Source organism: Coturnix japonica, unplaced genomic scaffold (genome assembly GCF_054131305.1).
Source record: "Coturnix japonica strain WE unplaced genomic scaffold, WE-NBRP24 Scf072, whole genome shotgun sequence".
Classification (NCBI taxonomy): Eukaryota; Metazoa; Chordata; class Aves; order Galliformes; family Phasianidae; genus Coturnix; species Coturnix japonica.
Genome location: NW_028188975.1, coordinates 304,471 through 326,226, shown reverse-complemented (window position 1 = coordinate 326,226; position 21,756 = coordinate 304,471). Strand labels below are relative to the sequence as shown.

The 21,756-nt window shown below is 53.5% G+C and overlaps 1 protein-coding gene across 1 annotated transcript in view; it reads right to left on the bottom strand.

Annotated features, from left to right (window-relative positions):
• Positions 1 to 21,756, bottom strand: part of LOC107310649 (microtubule-actin cross-linking factor 1, isoforms 6/7-like) — an 82,755-nt gene that overhangs the window by 12,670 nt on the left and 48,329 nt on the right. Inside the window, exons 23-30 of the mRNA XM_085533974.1 lie at positions 20,356 to 20,468; positions 17,603 to 17,762; positions 15,909 to 16,145; positions 11,614 to 11,745; positions 10,772 to 10,915; positions 7,720 to 7,908; positions 4,963 to 5,065; positions 845 to 1,011 (exon numbers count right to left, since the gene is read on the bottom strand). Of these exons, the coding sequence (XP_085390100.1) occupies positions 845 to 1,011; positions 4,963 to 5,065; positions 7,720 to 7,908; positions 10,772 to 10,915; positions 11,614 to 11,745; positions 15,909 to 16,145; positions 17,603 to 17,762; positions 20,356 to 20,468 (1,245 nt within the window). The remainder of the gene's footprint in view (positions 1 to 844; positions 1,012 to 4,962; positions 5,066 to 7,719; positions 7,909 to 10,771; positions 10,916 to 11,613; positions 11,746 to 15,908; positions 16,146 to 17,602; positions 17,763 to 20,355; positions 20,469 to 21,756) is intronic.

Sequence of the window (21,756 nt, the reverse complement as noted above, 5' to 3'; positions counted from 1 at the left end):
TGCACACCCTGCATGCACTGCACACCCAGCACACTGCACACCATGCACACCAAGCACATTGCAGGCACCGCACACACTGCACACCCAGCACACTGCGCATTGCATGCACTGCACACCCAGCACACTGCAAGACCTGCACATGCTGCACACCCAGCACATTGCATGCATGGTACACCCAGCACACTGCAAACCCTGCATTCACTGCACACTCAGAATACACTGCATGCACTGCACACCCAGCACACTGTGCATTGCATGCACTGCACACCCAGCACACTGCAAGACCTGCACATGCTGCACACCCAGCACATTGCATGCATGGTACACCCAGCACACTGCAGACACTGCACACGCTGCACACTGCGCATTGCATGCACTGCACACCCAGCACACTGCATGCACTGCACACGCTGCACACTGCAAACCCTGCATTCACTGCACACTCAGAATACCCTGCATGCACTGCACACCCAGCACACTGCAGACACTGCACACCCTGCATGCACTGCACACCCAGCACACACTGCACACCCTGCACATTCTGCATGTTCTGCACACACTGCATGCACTGCACACCCTGCACACTGCAGACACTGCACACCAGGCACACCCTGCATGCGCTGCACACAATGCACACCCTGCATGCACTACACACATTTCACACTGCAGACAACTGCACACACTACACACCATGCACATCCTGCATACCCTGCACGCACTGCACACGCAGCACACACTGCACACCCTGCAGGCACTGCATGCGCTGCATTCACTGCACACCATGCACATCCTGCACACCCTGCACACCCAGCACACCCCTCACACCGCAGTGCATCAGCCGCACCTCCTGCAGGCGCTGCATTGCTGTCTCCAGCCGGTACTGCCGCTCCAATGCCGCCAGCCACAGCTGCTGCCAGCGCTGCAGGAGTTGCAACGTCCCAGGAGGCTGCGGATCCAATGCTGCATCCGAGGGTAACGAGGGCTGCAACGCTGCTTTGGGGCTGCTGCGGCCTGGGGGGACACAGGGAATGGGGTCACATAGAGGGACACAGGGAGTGTATGGGGTCATATAGGGACACATGGAGTGTATGGGGTCATATAGGGACACAGGGAGTGTATGGGGTCATATAGGGACACAGGGAGTGTATGGGGTCACATATAGGGACACAGGGAGTGTATGGGGTCATATAGGGACACAGGGAGTGTATGGGGTCATATAGGGACACAGGGAGTGTATGGGGTCACATAGAGGGACACAGGGAGTGTATGGGGTCATATAGGAACACAGGGAGTGTATGGGGTCACATATAGGGACACAGGGAGTGTATGGGGTCACATATAGGGACACAGGGAGTGTATGGGGTCATATAGGGACACAGGGAGTGTATGGGGTCACATATAGGGACACATGGAGTGTATGGGGTCACATAGAGGGACACAGGGAGTGTATGGGGTCATATATAGGGACACAGGGAGTGTATGGGGTCATAGAGGGACACAGGGAGTGTATGGGGTCATATAGGAGGACACAGGGAGTGTATGGGGTCACATACAGGGACACAGGGAGTGTATGGGGTCACATATAGGGACACAGGGAGTGTATGGGGTCACATCATAGGGACACAGGGAGTGTATGGGGTCATATAGGGACACATGGGGTGTATGGGGTCATATAGGGACACATGGGGTGTATGGGGTCATATAGGGACACAGGGAGTGTATGGGGTCATATAGGGACACATGGAGTGTATGGGGTCACATAGAGGGACACAGGGAGTGTATGGGGTCATATAGGGACACATGGGGTGTATGGGGTCATATAGGGACACAGGGAGTGTATGGGGTCATATAGGGACACATGGAGTGTATGGGGTCATATATAGGGACACAGGGAGTGTATGGGGTCATATAGGGACACAGGGAGTGTATGGGGTCATATAGGGACACAGGGAGTGTATGGGGTCACATAGAGGGACACAGGGAGCGTATGGGGTTATATAGGGACACAGGGAGTGTATGGGGTCATATAGGGACACATGGGGTGTATGGGGTCACATAGAGGGACACAGGGAGCGTATGGGGTCATATAGGGACACAGGGAGCGTATGGGGTCACATAGAGGGACACAGGGAGTGTATGGGGTCACATATAGGGACACAGGGAGTGTATGGGGTCATATAGGGACACATGGAGTGTATGGGGTCACATAGAGGGACACATGGGGTGTATGGGGTCACATCATAGGGACACATGGGAGTGTATGGGGTCATATAGGGACACATGGAGTGTATGGGGTCACATATAGGGACACATGGAGTGTATGGGGTCACATCATAGGGCACTGCATTTTATGGGGTCTCATGTTGGCCCAATGGGGTCAGGGCTGCTTATGGGGTCTAATAGTGGCCCAATGGGGTCGGTGCTGTGATGGAGTCCCATAGGGTCTCATTGAACTCAGTGCTGTGATGGGGTCTCATGGGGTCTCACTGAGGTCAGTGCTGTGATGGGGTCCCATTGAGCTCAGTGTCATTTTGGGGTCCCATTGAGCTCAGTGTGATTTTGGGGTCCCATTGAGCTCAGTGTTGTAATGGGGTTCCATGGGGTCCTATTGATCTCAGTGTAGTTTTGGGGTCCCATTCAGCTCAGTGTTGTAATGGGGTCCCATGGGGTCCTATTGAGCTCAGTGTCGTTTTGGGGTCCCATTGAGGTCAATGTGGTTTTGGGGTCCCATTGAGGTCAATGTGGTTTTGGGGTCCCATTGAGGTCAGTGCTGTGATGGGGTCCCATGGGTTCCCATTGAGCTCAGTGTCATTTTGGGGTCTCATTGAGGTCAGTGTCCTTTTGGGGTCCCATGGGTTCCCATTGATCTCATTGTGGTTTTGGTGTCTCACGGGATCCCATTGATCTCAGTGTCGTTTTGGGGTCCCATTGAGGTGTCATTCTGGGTTCCCATTGATCTCACTGTCATTTTGGGGTCCCATGGGTTCCCATTGAGCTCAGTGTCATTTTGGGCTCCCATTGAGCTCAGTGTCATTTTGGGGTCCCATGGGTTCCCATTGATCTCATTGTCCTTTTGGGTTCCCATTAATCTCAGTGTCCTTTTGGGATCCCATTGATCTCAGTGTCATTTTGGGGTCCCATGTGTTCCCATTGATCTCAGTGTGATTGTGGGATCCCATTGAGCTCAGTGTCATTTTGGGGTGCCATTGATCTCAGTGTCATTTTGGGGTCCCACTGAGGTGTAATTTTGTGTTCCCATTGATCTCAGTGTCATTTTGTGGTCCCATTGAGGTGTTATTTGTGTTCCCATTGATCTCAGTGTCACTTTGGGTTCCCATTGATCTCAGTGTCATTTTGGGGTCCCATTGATCTCAGTGTCATTTTGGGGTCCCATTGAGCTCAGTGTCCTTTTGGTGTCCCATTGATCTCAGTGTGATTTGGGGTCCCATTGAGGTGTTATTTTGGGGTCCCATTGAGCTCAGTGTCATTTTGGGGTCCCATGGGTTCCCATTGATCTCAGTGTCATTTTGGGGTCCCATTGATCTCAGTGTCATTTTGGGGTCCCATTGATCTCAGTGTCTTTTTGGGGTCCCATTGATCTCAGTGTCATTTTGGGGTCCCATTGAGGTGTTATTTGTGTTCCCATTGATCTCAGTGTGATTTCAGGTTCCCATTGATCTCAGTGTGATTTGGGGTCCCATTGAGGTGTTATTTTGGGGTCCCATTGAGCTCAGTGTCATTTTGGGGTCCCATGGGTTCCCATTTATCTCAGTTTAGTTTTGGGGTCCCATTTATCTCAGTTTAGTTTTGGGGTCCCATTGATCTCAGTGTCATTTTGGGGTCCCATTGAGGTCAATGTTGCTTTGGGTTCCCATTGATCTCAGTGTAATTTCAGGTTCCCATTGATCTCAGTGTCATTTTGGGGTCCCATTGAGGTGTTATTCTGGGGTCCCATTGATCCCAGTGTTATTTTGGGGTCCCATTGAGGTGTTATTTTGGGGTCCCATTGATCTCAGTGTGATTTTGGGGTCCCATTGAGGTGTTATTTTGGGGTCCCATTGATCTCAGTGTGATTTTGGGGTCCCATTGAGGTGTTATTTGTGTTCCCATTGAGCTCAGTGTCATTTTGGGGTCCCATTGAGGTGTTATTTGTGTTCCCATTGATCTCAGTGTCATTTTGGGGTCCCATTGAGGTGTTATTTTGGGGTCCCATTGATCTCAGTGTCATTTTGGGGTCCCATTGAGGTGTTATTTTGGGGTCCCATTGAGCTCAGTGTCATTTTGGGGTCCCATGGGTTTCCATTGATCTCAGTGTGGTTTTGGGGTCCCATTGATCTCAGTGTCATTTTGGGGTCCCATTGATCTCAGTGTCATTTCAGGTTCCCATTAATCTCAGTGTCATTTCAGGTTCCCATTGATCCCAGTGTTATTTGGGGTCCCATTGATCTCAGTGTGATTTGGGGTCCCATTGAGGTGTAATTTTGGGGTCCCATTGATCTCAGTGTCATTTTGGGGTCCCATTGAGGTGTTATTTTGGGTTCCCATTGATCTCAGTGTCATTTCAGGTTCCCATTGATCCCAGTGTTATTTGGGGTCCCATTGATCTCAGTGTGATTTGGGTTCCCATTGAGGTGTTATTTTGGGTTCCCATTGATCCCAGTGTTATTTGGGGTCCCATTGAGGTGTAATTTTGGGTTCCCATTGATCCCAGTGTTATTTGGGGTCCCATTAATCTCAGTGTCATTTCAGGTTCCCATTGATCCCAGTGTTATTTGGGGTCCCATTAATCTCAGTGTCATTTCAGGTTCCCATTGATCCCAGTGTTATTTGGGGTCCCATTAATCTCAGTGTCATTTCAGGTTCCCATTGATCCCAGTGTTATTTGGGGTCCCATTAATCTCAGTGTCATTTCAGGTTCCCATTGATCCCAGTGTTATTTGGGGTCCCGGCCGCATTATTTACGTGCCGCCCCCGTCCTGTTGCTGCCTCCCATCATCTGCTCCCTGCAGCCTTTAGTCGCCTTGTCCACGTCGTCCTGCATGCGGCCCAGCTCCTCCATGAATTCCTATGGCACCGTGCAACCATTCAGACCCCCCCATACACCCCACATCCCCCATTAATCCCCCCATTAAAACCCCCATTAAACACCCATTAAACCCCATTAAACACCATTAAAACCCCCATTAAACCCCCATTAAACACCCATTAAACCCCCCACTAACCCCCATTAAACCCCCCAATAAACCCCATTAAACCCCATTAAAACCCCCATTAAACCCCCATTAAACCTCTTCTAACCCCCACTAACCCCCAATAAACCCCATTAAACCCCATTAAGCCCCCATTAACCCCCATTAAACCCCCCATTAAACCCCATTAAGCCCCTATCAAATCCCCCACTAACTCCCATTAATCCCCCCATTAACCCACATTAAACCCCATTAAAACCCCCATTAACCCCCATTAATCCTCATTAAACCCCATTAACCCCCCCATTAAACCCCCATTAATCCCCCCATTAAACCCCATTAAACACCACATTAAACCCCATTAAACCCCCCATTAATCCCCCCTTAAACCCCATTAATCCCCATTAACCCCCTTTAACCCCCATTAAACCCCACATTAAACCCCATTAAACCCCCCCATAGACCCCCCATCCCCCATTCAGACCCCCAATAAACTCCCCATTAAACCCCCCATTAACCCCCATCAAACCCCCTATTAAGCCCCCCATTAACCCCCATGAATCCCCATTAAACCCCCATTAAACCCCCCATTAAACCCCCATTAACCCCCATTAAACCCCCATTAAATCCCATTAAACCCCCATTAATTCCCATTAAACTCCCCATTAATCCCCATTAAATCCAATGAATCCCCCCATTAACCCCCATTAATCCCCTCATTAAACACCATTAAACCCCAATTAAACCCCATTAAACATCATTAAACCCCCCATTAAACCCCATTAAACCTCACATTAGACTCCCCCCATAGACCCCCCATCCCCCATTCAGAACCTCCCATTAAACCCCCCATTAAACCCCATTAAACCCCCCCATAGACCCCCCATCCCCCATTCAGACCCCCCCATCCACCCCCCATCCCCCATTCAGACCCCCCCCATTAAACCCCCCATTGAACCCCTCCATAGACCCCCCATCCCCCATTCAGACCCCCCCCATCAACCCCCCCATTAAACCCCATTAAAACCCCCATTAAACCCCCCAATAAACTCCCCCCATAGACCCCCCATCCCCCATTCAGACCCCCCCCATTAAACCCCATTAAACCCCCCCATAGACCCCCCATCCCCCATTCAGACCCCCCCCATTAAACCCCCCATTAAACCCCCCCATTAAACTCCCCATCCCCCATTCAGACCCCCCCATTAAACCCCCCATTAAAGCCCCCCATAGACCCCCCATCCCCCATTCAGACCCCCCCCATTAAACCCCCCCATACACCCCCCATCCCCCATTCAGACCCCCCCCATTAAACCCCCCATTAAACCCCCCCATTAAACCCCCCATCCTCCATTCAGACCCCCCCCATTAAACCCCCCCAAGGACCCCCCATCCCCCATTCAGACCCCCCCATTAAACCCCCCATTAAACCCCCCCATAGACCCCCCATCCCCCATTCAGACCCCCCCCATTAAACCCCACATTAAACCCCCCCATAGACCCCCCATCCCCCCTTCTGACCCCCCCCATCTACCCCCCCGTTAAACCCCATTAAAACCCCCATTAAACCCCCCAATAAACTCCATTAAAATGCCAATTAAACCCCAGTAAACCCCCATTAAACCCCATTAAACCCCCATTAATCCCCACTAAACCCCCCATTAAACCCCTTTAGCCCCCATTACCCCCCATTAATCCACATTAAAACCCCCATAAACCCCATTAAACCCCCATTAATCCCCCCATTAAACCCCATTACACATCATTAAAGCCCCCATTAAACCCCATTAAACACCACATTAAACCCCATTAAACCCCCCATTAAACCCCCATTAATCCCCCCTTAAACCCCATTAATCCCCATTAACCCCCCTTAAATCCCCATTAAACCCCACATTAAACCCCATTAAACCCCCCCATAGACCCCCCATCCCCCATTCAGACCCCCCCATTAAACTCCCCATTAAACCCCATTAAACCCCCCATTAACCCCCATCAAACCCCCTATTAAGCCCCACATTAACCCCCATTAAACCCCCATTAAACCCCCCATTAAACCCCATTAACCCCCATGAATCCCCATTAAACCCCCATTAAACCCCATTAAACCCATTAAACCCCATTAAACACCACATTAAACCCCATTAAACCCCACATTAGACTCCCCCCATAGACCCCCCATCCCCCATTCAGAACCTCCCATTAAACCCGCCATTAAACCTCCATTTAACCCCATTAAACCCCCCCATAGACCCCCCACCCCCCATTCAGACCCCCCCCATCCACCCCCCATCCCCCCCCATCAACCCCCCCATTAAACCCCATTAAAACCCCCATTAAACCCCCCAATAAACTCCATTAAAATGCCAATTAAACCCCATTAAACCCCCATTAACCCCCCTTAAACCCCATTAAAGCCCCACTAAACCCCATTAACCCCCATTAAACCCCATTAACCCCAATTAAACCCCCATTAAACCCCACTAACCCCCATTAACCCCCATTAAATCCCCTATAGACCCCCCATTACCTGGTGCTGCCTGCTGAGCTCCCTCAGCGCAGGTTCTAGGTCCGGTATGGGTTCTAGGTCGCGTTCCCGCAGCGCCTCCTCGGCCGCCGCCACCCAGAGCTGCAGCCGCAGCAGCTCGTCACGATCCGCCTCCATGCGGCGCTGCTGAGCCAACAGCGCAACCTGCAGCTGCTGGGACAGGCTGAACACCTGCACAACGGAACCGGGAGCAGAACCGGGGTCAGAACGGAACCAGGATCAGAACGGAACCGGGGTCAGAACGGAACCGGGATCAGAACGGAACCGGGAGCAGAACCAGGATCAGAACGGAACCGGGGTCAGAACAGAACTGGGGTCAGAACGGAACCGGGGTCAGAACAGAACCACGGTCAGAACAGAACTGGGATCAGAACAGAACCGGGGTCAGAACGGAACCGGGAGCAGAACGGAACCGGGGTCAGAACAGAATTGGGGTCAGAACGGAACCGGGAGCAGAACGGAACCGGGAGCAGAACGGAACCGGGGTCAGAACGGAACCGGGGTCAGAACGGAACCGGGAGCAGAACGGAACCGGGGTCAGAACGGAACCGGGAGCAGAACGGAACCGGGGTCAGAACAGAATTGGGGTCAGAACGGAACCGGGGTCAGAACAGAACCGGGGTCAGAACAGAACCGGGGTCAGAACGAAACCGGGAGCAGAACGGAACCGGGGTCAGAACAGAACCGGGGTCAGAACGGAACCGGGGTCAGAACAGAACCGGGGTCAGAACGGAACCAGGAGCAGAACGGAACCAGGAGCAGAACGGAACCGGGGTCAGAACAGAACCGGGGTCAGAACGGAACCGGGGTCAGAACAGAACCGGGGTCAGAACGGAACCGGGGTCAGAACGGAACCGGGAGCAGAACGGAACCGGGGTCAGAACGGAACCGGGAGCAGAACGGAACCAGGAGCAGAACGGAATTGGGGTCAGAACGGAACCGGGGTCAGAACAGAACCGGGGTCAGAACGGAACCGGGGTCAGAACAGAACCGGGGTCAGAACAGAACCGGGAGCAGAACAGAACCAGGAGCAGAACGGAACCAGGAGCAGAACGGAACCAGGAGCAGAACGGAACCGGGGTCAGAACAGAACCGGGGTCAGAACGGAACCGGGGTCAGAACGGAACCTGGAGCAGAACGGAACCGGGAGCAGAACGGAATTGGGGTCAGAACGGAACCGGGGTCAGAACAGAACCGGGGTCAGAACGGAACCGGGAGCAGAACGGAACCAGGAGCAGAACGGAATTGGGGTCAGAACGGAACCGGGGTCAGAACAGAACCGGGGTCAGAACGGAACCGGGGTCAGAACGGAACCGGGAGCAGAACAGAACCGGGGTCAGAACAGAATTGGGGTCAGAACGGAACCGGGAGCAGAACGGAACCAGGAGCAGAACGGAACCGGGGTCAGAACGGAACCGGGAGCAGAACGGAACCGGGGTCAGAATGGAACCGGGGTCAGAACGGAACCGGGGTCAGAATGGAACCGGGAGCAGAACGGAACCAGGAGCAGAACGGAACCAGGAGCAGAACGGAACCGGGGTCAGAACGGAACCGGGAGCAGAACGGAACCGGAAGCAGAACGGAACCGGGGTCAGAACGGAACCGGGGTCAGAATGGAACCGGGAGCAGAACGGAACCAGGAGCAGAACGGAACCAGGAGCAGAACGGAACCGGGGTCAGAATGGAACTAGGGTCAGAACAGAACCGGGGTCAGAACGGAACCGGGAGCAGAACAGAACCGGGAGCAGAACAGAACTGGGGTCAGAACGGAACCGGGGTCAGAACGGAACCAGGAGCAGAACGGAACCGGGGTCAGAACAGAATTGGGGTCAGAACGGAACCGGGAGCAGAACGGAACCGGGGTCAGAACGGAACCGGGAGCAGAACGGAACCAGGAGCAGAACGGAACCGGGAGCAGAACGGAACCGGGAGCAGAACGGAACCAGGAGCAGAACGGAACCGGGGTCAGAACAGAACCGGGGTCAGAATGGAACCGGGAGCAGAACGGAACCAGGAGCAGAACGGAACCGGGGTCAGAATGGAACTAGGGTCAGAACAGAACCGGGGTCAGAACGGAACCGGGAGCAGAACAGAACCGGGAGCAGAACAGAACCGGGAGCAGAACAGAACCGGGGTCAGAACGGAACCGGGAGCAGAACGGAACCGGGATCAGAACGGAACCGGGAGCATGGGAACCGGACCAGAATGAGAACAGAACCAGGATCATGGGGGGAGCTGGGATGAGAACAGAACCAAGATCATGGGAAGCGAACCTGGATGAGAACAGTACCGGGATCATGGGAACAGAACCGGGATCATGGGGGGAACCGGACCGGGATGAGAACAGAACTGGGATCATGGGGGAAAACTCTGGACCAGGATCAGAACAGAACCGGGATGATGAGGGATGATGAGGGACAGGGGATGATTAATGGGGGGTGGGGGATGATGATGGAGGGGGATGATGGGGGTGGGGGATGATAGGGGGTTGCAATGAGGGGAGTGGGGGGATGATGATGGAGGTGGGGGATGATGGGGGATGATGGGGGTGGGGATGGGTGATGAAGGGGGTTGTAATGATGGGGGGCGAGGGTTGATGGAGGTGGGGGGTGATTAATGGGGGAGTCAGGGATGACGGGGGATGATGAGAGTGGGATGATGGGGGTGGGGGATTAATGGGGGGTGGGGGATGATGGGGTGGGGGATGATGGGGGAGGGAGGTGATGGGGGGTAAGGGATGATGGGCGATGATGGGTGTTGGAATGATGGGGATGGGGGATGATGGTGGGGGTGGGGATTATGGGGGGTAGGGGAATGATGATGGAAGGTGAGGGATGATGGAGGTGGGGGGTGATGTGGGTGGGGGGTGATGGAGGGTTGCAATGATGGGGGTGGGGGATGATGGGGAATGATTAATGGGGGGTGGGGGATAATGATGGGGGCGGGGGATGATGGGGGATGATTAATGGATGATTAATGGGGGATGATTAACGGGGGGTGGGGGGTGATGGGGGGTCTCAGGATGGTCTCCCACCTCCTGGAAGCGGCTCTTGGCGGCGCTGAGCCACGTCCTGATGGTGACGACGGCGTCGGGGTGGCACGCGGACAGGATCTCCTCCCCCAGCGACGAGATGCAATCCAGCTCCAGCTGCTGGCACTGCAGCGACTGCTGCAGCTCCTGCAACAGGAACAGCAGGGGTTGGGGGGCGATAAGGGGGGAGGGCAGCCCCACAGCCCCACGGCCCCACAGCCTCATGGGGACCCCACGTCTGAATACGATGGGACCCACAGGGCGAGGAGGGGAACGCTGCAGCCCCGCATGCAGCCTATGGGGCAGGCTGCAGGGTCGGCAATGGGGCGTCGCATGTGCTGTGTGAGTCCAGGGACAGAAAGGGGCTGTGCTGGAGGTGAGGGGGGGGATGGCATGCAGTTGCCGCGGGCACTGAGATGCAGCTGATTCTCGCACTGAGATGCAGCCGATGCTGGCACTGAGATGCAGCTGATGCTGGCACTGAGATGCAGCTGATGCCGGCACTGAGATGCAGCTGATGCCGGCACTGAGATGCAGCTGATGCTGGCACTGAGATGCAGCCGATGCTGGCACTGAGATGCAGCTGATGCCGGCACTGAGATGCAGATGATGGCGGCACTGAGCTGCAGCTGATGCTGGCACTGACATGCAGATGATGGCGGCACTGAGCTGCAGCTGATGCTGGCACTGACATGCAGATGATGGCGGCACTGAGCTGCAGCTGATGCTGGCACTGAGATGCAGCTGATGCTGGCACTGAGATGCAGCAGATGCTGCTGTACCCAACACAACCCTGCAGCTGTTGCTGCACCCACCCCAGCCCTGCAGCCTCTGCAGTCCCTGACCTGCATCTGTTGCATGCTCTCCTGCAGGTTGCGCTGCATGCTGTCATCGGGGCTGATGCTGGATTTGAGGGTTTTCTCGGACTGGGAGAGGTGGCCCAGGAAGGATTGCAGCAACGTGTGGAACTCCTCCGCCTGCAGCACAGCATGCACACGTCAGCTCCCAGTGCATCAACAACAGCAATGCAGCAACACAACACACAGCAACACAACGACACAACAACACAACCCACAGCCCCATAACCCACAGCCCCATAGCCTCACAGCCCCATAACCCAGAGCACCATAACCCCATGGCCCTATAACCCACAGCACCATAACCCCATAACCCATAACCCCATGGCCCCATAACCCCTCAGCCCTATAACCCACAGCCCCACAACTCACAACTCCATAACCCACAGCCCCATAACACTCCACTCCTGCATCCCTATTCCTGCATCCCACTCTTGCATCCTCACTTCTGCATCCCCCATTCCCAGATCCCCTATTCCTGCACCCCCTCTCCTGCATCCCCATTCCTGCATTCCCACTCCTGCATCCCCCACACCTGCATCCCTTCTCCTGCATTCCTATCCCTGCATCCCTATTCCTGCATCCCCTCCCCTGCATCCCCACTTCTGCATCCCCCATTCCTGCATCCCCACTCCTGCATCCCCTCTCCTGCATCCCCTCCCCTGCACCCCCACTTCTGCACCTCCCATTCATGCATCCCCACTCCTGCATCCCCTCTCCTGCATCCCCTCCCCTGCATCCCCTCCCCTGCACCCCCACTTCTGCACCTCCCATTCATGCATCCCCACCTCCTGCATCCCCCACTCCTGCAACCCCACTCCTGCATCCCCACTCTTGCATCCTCCCTCCTGCATCCCCCATTCCTGCACCCCCCACTCCTGCATCCCACACTCCTGCATTCCCTCTCCTGCATCTTCACTCCTGCATCCCCCATTCATGCATCCCCTCTCCTGCATCCCTATTCTTGCATCCCCACTCTTGCATCCTCACTTCTGCATCCCCCACTCCTGCATCCCTATTCCTGCATCCCCCATTCTTGTACCTTCTCTCCTGCATCCCCTCTCCTGCATCATCCCACTTTTGCATCCCCTCTCCTGCATCACCCTATTCCTGCATCCCCACTTCTGCATCCCCACTCTTGCATCCCCCATTCCTCCATCCCCCACTCCTGCATCCCCCATTCCTGCATCCCATCTCCTTCATCCTCACTTTTGCATCCCCCATTTCTGCATCCTCCCTCCTGCATCCCCACTCCTGCATCCCCTCTCCTGCATCCTTACTCTTGCATCCTTACTCTTGCATCCCCACTCTTGCATCCTCAACTCCCGCATCCCCACATTTCTGCATCCCCTCCCCTGCATCCCCTCTCCTGCATCCCCCACTCCTGCATCCTCACTCCTGCATCCTCATTCCTGCATCCCCTCTCCTGCATCCCCCATTCCTGCATCCCCCACTCCTGCAACCCCATTCCTGCATCTCCACTCATCCATCCCTATTCCTGCATTTCAGTCTCCTGCATCCCCCACTCCTGCATCCCCCATTCCTCCATCCCTATTCCTGCATCCCCTCCCCTGCATCCCCCCCATTCCTGCATCCCCCCCATTCCTGCATCCCCACTCCTACATCTCTATTCCTGCATCCCACTCTTGCATCCCCACTTCTGCATCTCCCATTCTTGCATCCCCACTCCTGCATCCCCCATTCCTCCATCCCCTCTCTTGCATCCCCCCATTCCTGCATCCCCACTCCTGCATCCCACTCTTGCATCCTCACTTCTGCATCTCCCATTCTTGCATCCCCATTCCTGCATCCCTATTCCTGCATTCCAGTCTCCTGCATCCTCACTCCTGCATCCCCTCTCCTGCATCCCCTGCACCTGCATCCCCCACTCCTCCATCTCCCCATTTCTGACCCTATTCCTGCATCCCCTATTCCTGCATCCCTCACTCCCTATTCTTGCATCCCCACTCTTGCATCCTCACTTCTGCATCCCCCACTCTTGCATCCCCTCTTCCTGCATCCCCACTCCTGCATCCCCTCGTCCTGCATCCCCAACTCCCGCATCCCCACTCCTGCATCCCCATTCCTGCATCCTCCATTCCTGCATCCCCCACTCCTGCATCCCCATTCCTGCATCCCCCATTCCTGCGTCCCCACTCCTGCATCCCCTCTCCTGCATCCCCCCCATTCCTGCATCCCCCACTCCTGCACCCCACATTTCTGCATCCCCTCTCCTGCATCACCCCATTCCTGCATCTCCCATTCATGCATCCCCACTCCCGCATCCCCTCCCCTGCATCCCCCCTATTCCTGAATCCCCACTCCTACATCTCTATTCCTGCATCCCACTCTTGCATCCCCACTTCTGCATCTCCCATTCTTGCATCCCCATTCCTGCATCCCCACATTTCTGCATCCCTATTCCTGCATCCCCCATTCCTGCATCCCCCACCCCTGCATCCTCATTCCTGCATCCCCTCTCCTGCATTTCCCATTGCTGCATCTTCCCTCCTGCATCCCTATTCCTGCATCCCTCTTCCTGCATCCCCCACTCCTGCATCCCCACTTCTGCATCTCCCATTCCTCCATCCCTATTCCTGCATCCCCTCCCCTGCATCCCCTCTCCTGCATCACCCCATTCCTGCATCCCCACTCCTGCATCCCACTCTTGCATCCCCACTTCTGCATCTCCCATTCTTGCATCCCCATTCCTGCATCCCTATTCCTGCATTCCAGTCTCCTGCATCCTCACTCCTGCATCCCCTCTCCTGCATCCCCCGCACCTGCATCCCCCACTCCTGCATCCCCCCATTTCTGACCCTATTCCTGCATCCCCTATTCCTGCATCCCTCACTCCCTATTCTTGCATCCCCACTCTTGCATCCTCACTTCTGCATCCCCCACTCTTGCATCCCCTCTTCCTGCATCCCCACTCTTGCATCCCCTCTTCCTGCATCCCCACTCCTGCATCCCCTCGTCCTGCATCCCCAACTCCCGCATCCCCTCTCCTGCATCCCCCATTCCTGCATCCCCCACCTCTGCATCCTCATTCCTGCATCCCCTCTCCTGCATTTCCCATTGCTGCATCTTCCCTCCTGCATCCCTATTCCTGCATCCCTCCTCCTGCATCCCCATTCCTGCATCCCCACATTTCTGCATCCCTATTCCTGCATCCCCCATTCCTCCATCCCCCACTCCTGCATCCCCCATTCCTGCATCCCCTCCCCTGCATCCCCACTTCTGCATCCCCTCTCCTGCATCCCCCATTCCTGCATCCCCCACTCCTGCAACCCCATTCCTGCATCCCCACTCATCCATCCCTATTCCTGCATTCCAGTCTCCTGCATCCCCCACTCCTGCATCCCCCATTCCTCCATCCCTATTCCTGCATCCCCTCCCCTGCATCCCCCCCATTCCTGCATCCCCACTCCTACATCTCTATTCCTGCATCCCACTCTTGCATCCCCACTTCTGCATCTCCCATTCTTGCATCCCCACTCCTGCATCCCCCATTCCTCCATCCCCTCTCTTGCATCCCCCCATTCCTGCATCCCACTCTTGCATCCTCACTTCTGCATCTCCCATTCTTGCATCCCCATTCCTGCATCCCTATTCCTGCATTCCAGTCTCCTGCATCCTCACTCCTGCATCCCCCGCACCTGCATCCCCCACTCCTGCATCCCCCCATTTCTGACCCTATTCCTGCATCCCCTATTCCTGCATCCCTCACTCCCTATTCTTGCATCCCCACTCTTGCATCCTCACTTCTGCATCCCCCACTCTTGCATCCCCTCTTCCTGCATCCCCAACTCCCGCATCCCCACTCCTGCATCCCTCACTCCTGCATCCCCATTCCTGCATCCCCCATTCCTGCGTCCCCACTCCTGCATCCCCATTCCTGCATCCCCCATTCCTGCATCCCCCACCTCTGCATCCTCATTCCTGCATCCCCCATTCCTGCATTTCCCATTGCTGCATCTTCCCTCCTGCATCCTTATTCCTGCATCCCTCCTCCTGCATCCCCCACTTCTGCATCCCCACTTCTGCATCTCCCATTCCTCCATCCCTATTCCTGCATCCCCTCCCCTGCATCCCCTCTCCTGCATCACCCCATTCCTGCATCCCCACTCCTACATCTCTATTCCTGCATCCCACTCTTGCATCCCCACTTCTGCATCTCCCATTCTTGCATCCCCACTCCTGCATCCCTATTCCTGCATTCCAGTCTCCTGCATCCCCACTTCTGCATCCCCTCTCCTGCATCCCCCATCCCGCACCCCCACCTGCTGCATGGCAGCCTCCAGCTGTCCCTGTTTGCACACCGACATCCTGCAGACGGCCTCCCATCGAGCGCTCAGCTCCTCCATCTGCTGCTGCAGCCACTGCGCATCCACGCCGCCACCACCACCGCCACCAATGCAGCTGCTGCTGCTGCTGCTGCTGCTGCGCGTCAGCTCCCGCACGGAGCGCTTCAGCATCTTCATGCAGCTGGCGCGCTTCCCCAGCTCCTTCTGGAACACCTGGGGGGGAAATGGGGGGATATAGGGGGGTATGGGGGGGATATAGGGGATATATGGGGGGGATATGGGGGTATGGGGGGAGGATGGAGGGGGATATGGGGGGTATGGGAGATATGGTGGGATATGGTGGGAATATGGGGGGGAATATGGGGATATGGGGGATATGAGGGATATGGGGGGATATGGGGGGGAAATGGGGGGATATGGGGGGATATGGGGGGATATGGAAAGGATATGAGGGGATATGGGGGTATATGGGGGTACATGGGGGGGGCTATGGGGGGGGATAGAAGGGGATATGGGGGGGATATAGGGGGATATGGGGGTATGGGGGGATACAGGGGAAATATGGGGGGGGATGTGGGGGGATATGGGGGTATGTGGGGGGGATATGGGGGTATATCATATTCCCCCCCATATACACCCCCATATCCTCCCCATATCCCCCCACATCTCCCCCAATTTCCCCCCCATCTCCCCCATCTCCCCCATTTCACTCCATATCCCCTCATATCCCCCCATCTTCCGCCATCTCCCCCAATCTCCCCCTATATCCCCCCATATCTGCCCATATCCCCCCCATATCCCCTCATATCCCCCCCTATATCCCCCCATACCCACCAATATCCCCCATATCCCCCCATATCCCCCTGTATCCCCCCATATCCGACCATATCTCCCCCATATCCCCCCATATACCCTCCCATCTCCCCCCATATCCCCCCATTCCCCCCATATCCCCCCATCTTCCCCCATCTCCCTCATATCCCCCCCATATCCCCCCACACCCCCCCATATCCCCTCATATCCCCCCCATATCCCCCCCATCTCCCCCATACCCGCCCATATCCACCCCATATCTGCCCATCTCCCCCCATATACCACCATCTCCCCCCATTCCCCGCTGTATCCCCCCATCTCCCCCCAGGCTCCCCCCATGTCCCCCCATATCCCCCCCATCTCCCCTATATCGCCCCCATATGCCCCATATCTCCCCCATATCCCCCCCATATCCGCCCATATTACCCCCATATCCCCCCCAGGTGTTCCCCCCATATCCCCCCCACCTGCACCTCCACCCCATTACACCCCCCCCCATATCCCCCATATCCTCCCATCTCCCCCCATGCCCCCCCATATCCCCCCTATATCCCCATATCCCCCCCACCTGCACCTCCACCCCATTACACCCCCCCCATAGACACCCCATACCCCCCCATATCCCCATATCTCTCCTCATATCCCCCATATCCCCCCTATATCCCCCATATCCCCCCCACCTGCCCCTCCGCCCCATTACAACCCCCCCCCATAGACCCCCCATACCCCCCCATACCCCCATATCTCTCCTCATATCCCCCATATCCCCCCCATATCCCCCCCATAACCCCCCATATCCCCCCCACCTGCCCCTCCACCCCATTACACCCCCCCCCCATAGACCCCCCATATCCCACCTTATGTTTGTCCATCATGTTGCTGACCAGCTCCCTGTCCCCCCCCACGTGCTCCTGGCTGCAGAGCTGCGTCTCGGCGCGATCCAGCCAGTCCAGCAGCGCCTGCAGCGCATCCGACAGCCGCCCGCGCAGCAGCAGCTGCTGCTCCAATGCATGCTGCCTGCACACAGCCAGCACAGCACAGCCCATAATAACACACCATAGCACAGCACAGCACAGCGCATAATATCCTATAATATCCCATCCCATTATATCCCATCCCATAACATCCCATCCCATAATGTCCATCCCATAATATCCACCCCATAATATCCCATCCCATAATATCCCATCCCATAATATCCATCCCATAATATCCCATAATATCCATCCCATAATATCCATCCCATAATATCCATCCCATAATATTCCATCCCATAAATATCCCATCCCATAATATCCATCCATAATATCCATCCCATAATATCCATCCCATAATATCCATCCCATAATATCCCATCCCATAATATCCATCCCATAATATCCATCCCATAATATCCATCCCATAATATCCCATCCCATAATATCCATCCCATAACATCCCATCCCATAACATCCATCCCATAATATCCATCCCATAATATCCATCCCATAACATCCCATCCCATAATATCCATCCCATAATATCCATCCCATAATATCCATCCCATAATATCCATCCCATAATATCCATCCCATAACATCCCATCCCATAATATCCATCCCATAATATTCATCCCATAATATCCATCCCATAATATCCATCCCATAACATCCCATCCCATAATATCCATCCCATAATATCCATCCCATAATATCCCATAATATCCATCCCATAATATCCATCCCATAACATCCATCCCATAACATCCATCCCATAATATCCCATCCCATAATATCCCATCCCATAATATCCATCCCATAATATCCCATCCCATAATATCCCATCCCATAATATCCCATAATATCCCATCCCATAATATCCATCCCATAATATCCATCCCATAATATCCCATCCCATAATATCCATCCCATAATATCCACCCCATAATATCTCATCCCACCCCATATACCCCCATATAACCCCATATACACCATATAACCCCATAATACCCCCATATCCCCCATATAACCCCATATAACCCCATATAACCCCATATCCCCCATATAACCCATATACCCCATATACCCCCATATAACCCCATATAACCCATATAACCCCACATAACCCCATATAACCCCACATAACCCAACATAACCCCATATAACCCCATATAACCCCATATAAATCCCATATAACCCCATATACCCCCATATAACCCCATATACCCTCATATAACCCCATATACCCCCATATCCCCCCATATACCCCATATAACCCCATATAACCCCATATACCCATATAACCCCATATAACCCCATATACCCCATATACCCCCATATAACCCCATATACCCCCATATACCCCCATATAACCCCATATACCCCCATATAACCCCATATACCCCATATACACCCCCATATAACACCATATAACCCCATATAAACCCCATATAACCCCATACACCCCATATAACCCCATATAACCCCATATACCCCATATAACCCCATATACCCCCATATAACCCCATATAACCCCATATAACCCCATATACCCCATATAACCCCATATAACCCCATATACCCCATATAACCCCATATACCCCATATAACCCCATATACCCCCATATAACCCCATATACCCCCATATACCCCCATATAACCCCATATACCCCCATATAACCCCATATACCCCCATATAACCCCATATAACCCCATATACCCCATATAACCCCATATAACCCCATATAACCCCATATAACCCCATATACCCCATATAACCCCATATAGCCCCATATAACCCCATATAACCCCATATAACCCCATATACCCCATATAACCCCATATAACCCCATATACCCCATATACCCCCATATAACCCCATATACCCCATATACCCCCGTATAACCCCATATACCCCCATATACCCCCATATACCCCCATATACCCCCATATAACCCCATATAACCCCATATAACCCCATATACCCCATATAACCCCATATAACCCCATATAACCCCATATAACCCCATATACCCCATATAACCCCATATAACCCCATATAACCCCATAACCCCATATAACCCCATATACCCCCATATAACCCCATATACCCCTATATAACACCCCATATAACCCCATATACCCCATATACCCCCATATAACCCCATATACCCCCATATAACCCCATATACCCCATATAACCCCATATACCCCCATATACCCCCATATAATCCCATATACCCCATATAACCCCATATACCCCATATAACCCTATATAACACCCCATATAACCCCACATAACCCCATATAACCCCATATACCCCCATATAACCCCATATAACCCCATATAACCCCCATATACCCCCATACACCCCCCATATAACCCCATATAACCCCATATACCCCCATGTAACCCCATGTAACCCCATGTAACCCCATGTAACCCCATACACCCCCATATAACCCCATATACCCCCCCATATACCCCCATATAACCCCATATACCCCCATATACCCCCATATACCCCCCCTAACCCCATATAACCCCATATACCCCATATAACCCCATATAACCCCATATACCCCATATAACCCCATATAACCCCATACACCCCATATAACACCCCATGTACCTGTCGTTGCATTTAGCCCCTATCATCTCCCATTGCTCCCTGCATTGCCGCATGTTCTGCTGCAGCTGCAGCCTGTCGTGTTGCTGCAGCTCCATGTCCCATATACCCCCATATACCCCCATATACCCCCATATACCCCCATATAACCCCATATACCCCATATAACCCCATATAACCCCATATAACCCCATATACCCCGTATAACCCCATATAACCCCATATAACCCCACATAACCCCATATAACCCCATATAACCCCATATAACCCCATATACCCCATATACCCCCATATACCCCCATATAACCCCCTATAACCCCATATAACCCCATATACCCCCATATACCCCATATAACCCCATATACCCCATATAACCCCATATAACCCCATATACCCCCATATACCCCCATATAACCCCATATACCCCCATATAACCCCATATAACCCCATATAACCCCATATACCCCCATATACCCCCATATAACCCCATATAACCCCATATAACCCCATATAACCCCATATAACCCCATATACCCCCATATACCCCCATATAACCCCATATACCCCATATAACCCCATATAACCCCATATAACCCCATATACCCCGTATAACCCCATATAACCCCATATAACCCCACATAACCCCATATAACCCCATATACCCCGTATAACCCCATATAACCCCATATACCCCCATATACCCCCATATAACCCCCTATAACCCCATATAACCCCATATACCCCCATATACCCCATATAACCCCATATACCCCATATAACCCCATATAACCCCATATACCCCCATATACCCCCATATAACCCCATATACCCCCATATAACCCCATATAACCCCATATAACCCCATATAACCCCATATACCCCCATATACCCCCATATAACCCCATATAACCCCATATAACCCCATATAACCCCATATAACCCCATATAACCCCATATAACCCCATATAACCCCATATAACCCCATATAACCCCCATATAACCCCATATAACCCCTATATAACACCCCATATACCCCATATAACCCCATATAACCCCATATACCCCATATAACCCCATATACCCCCATATAACCCCATATAACCCCATATAACCCCATATAACCCCATATACCCCCATATACCCCCATATAACCCCATATACCCCATATAACCCCATATAACCCCATATAACCCCATATAACCCCATATAACCCCATATACCCCATATAACCCCATATAACACCCATATAACCCCATATAACCCTATATACACCCCATATAACCCCATATAACCCCATATAACCCCATATACCCCATATAACCCCATATACCCCATATAACCCCATATAACCGTATATAACACCCCATACATCCCATACACCCCATACACCCCCATGTACCTGTC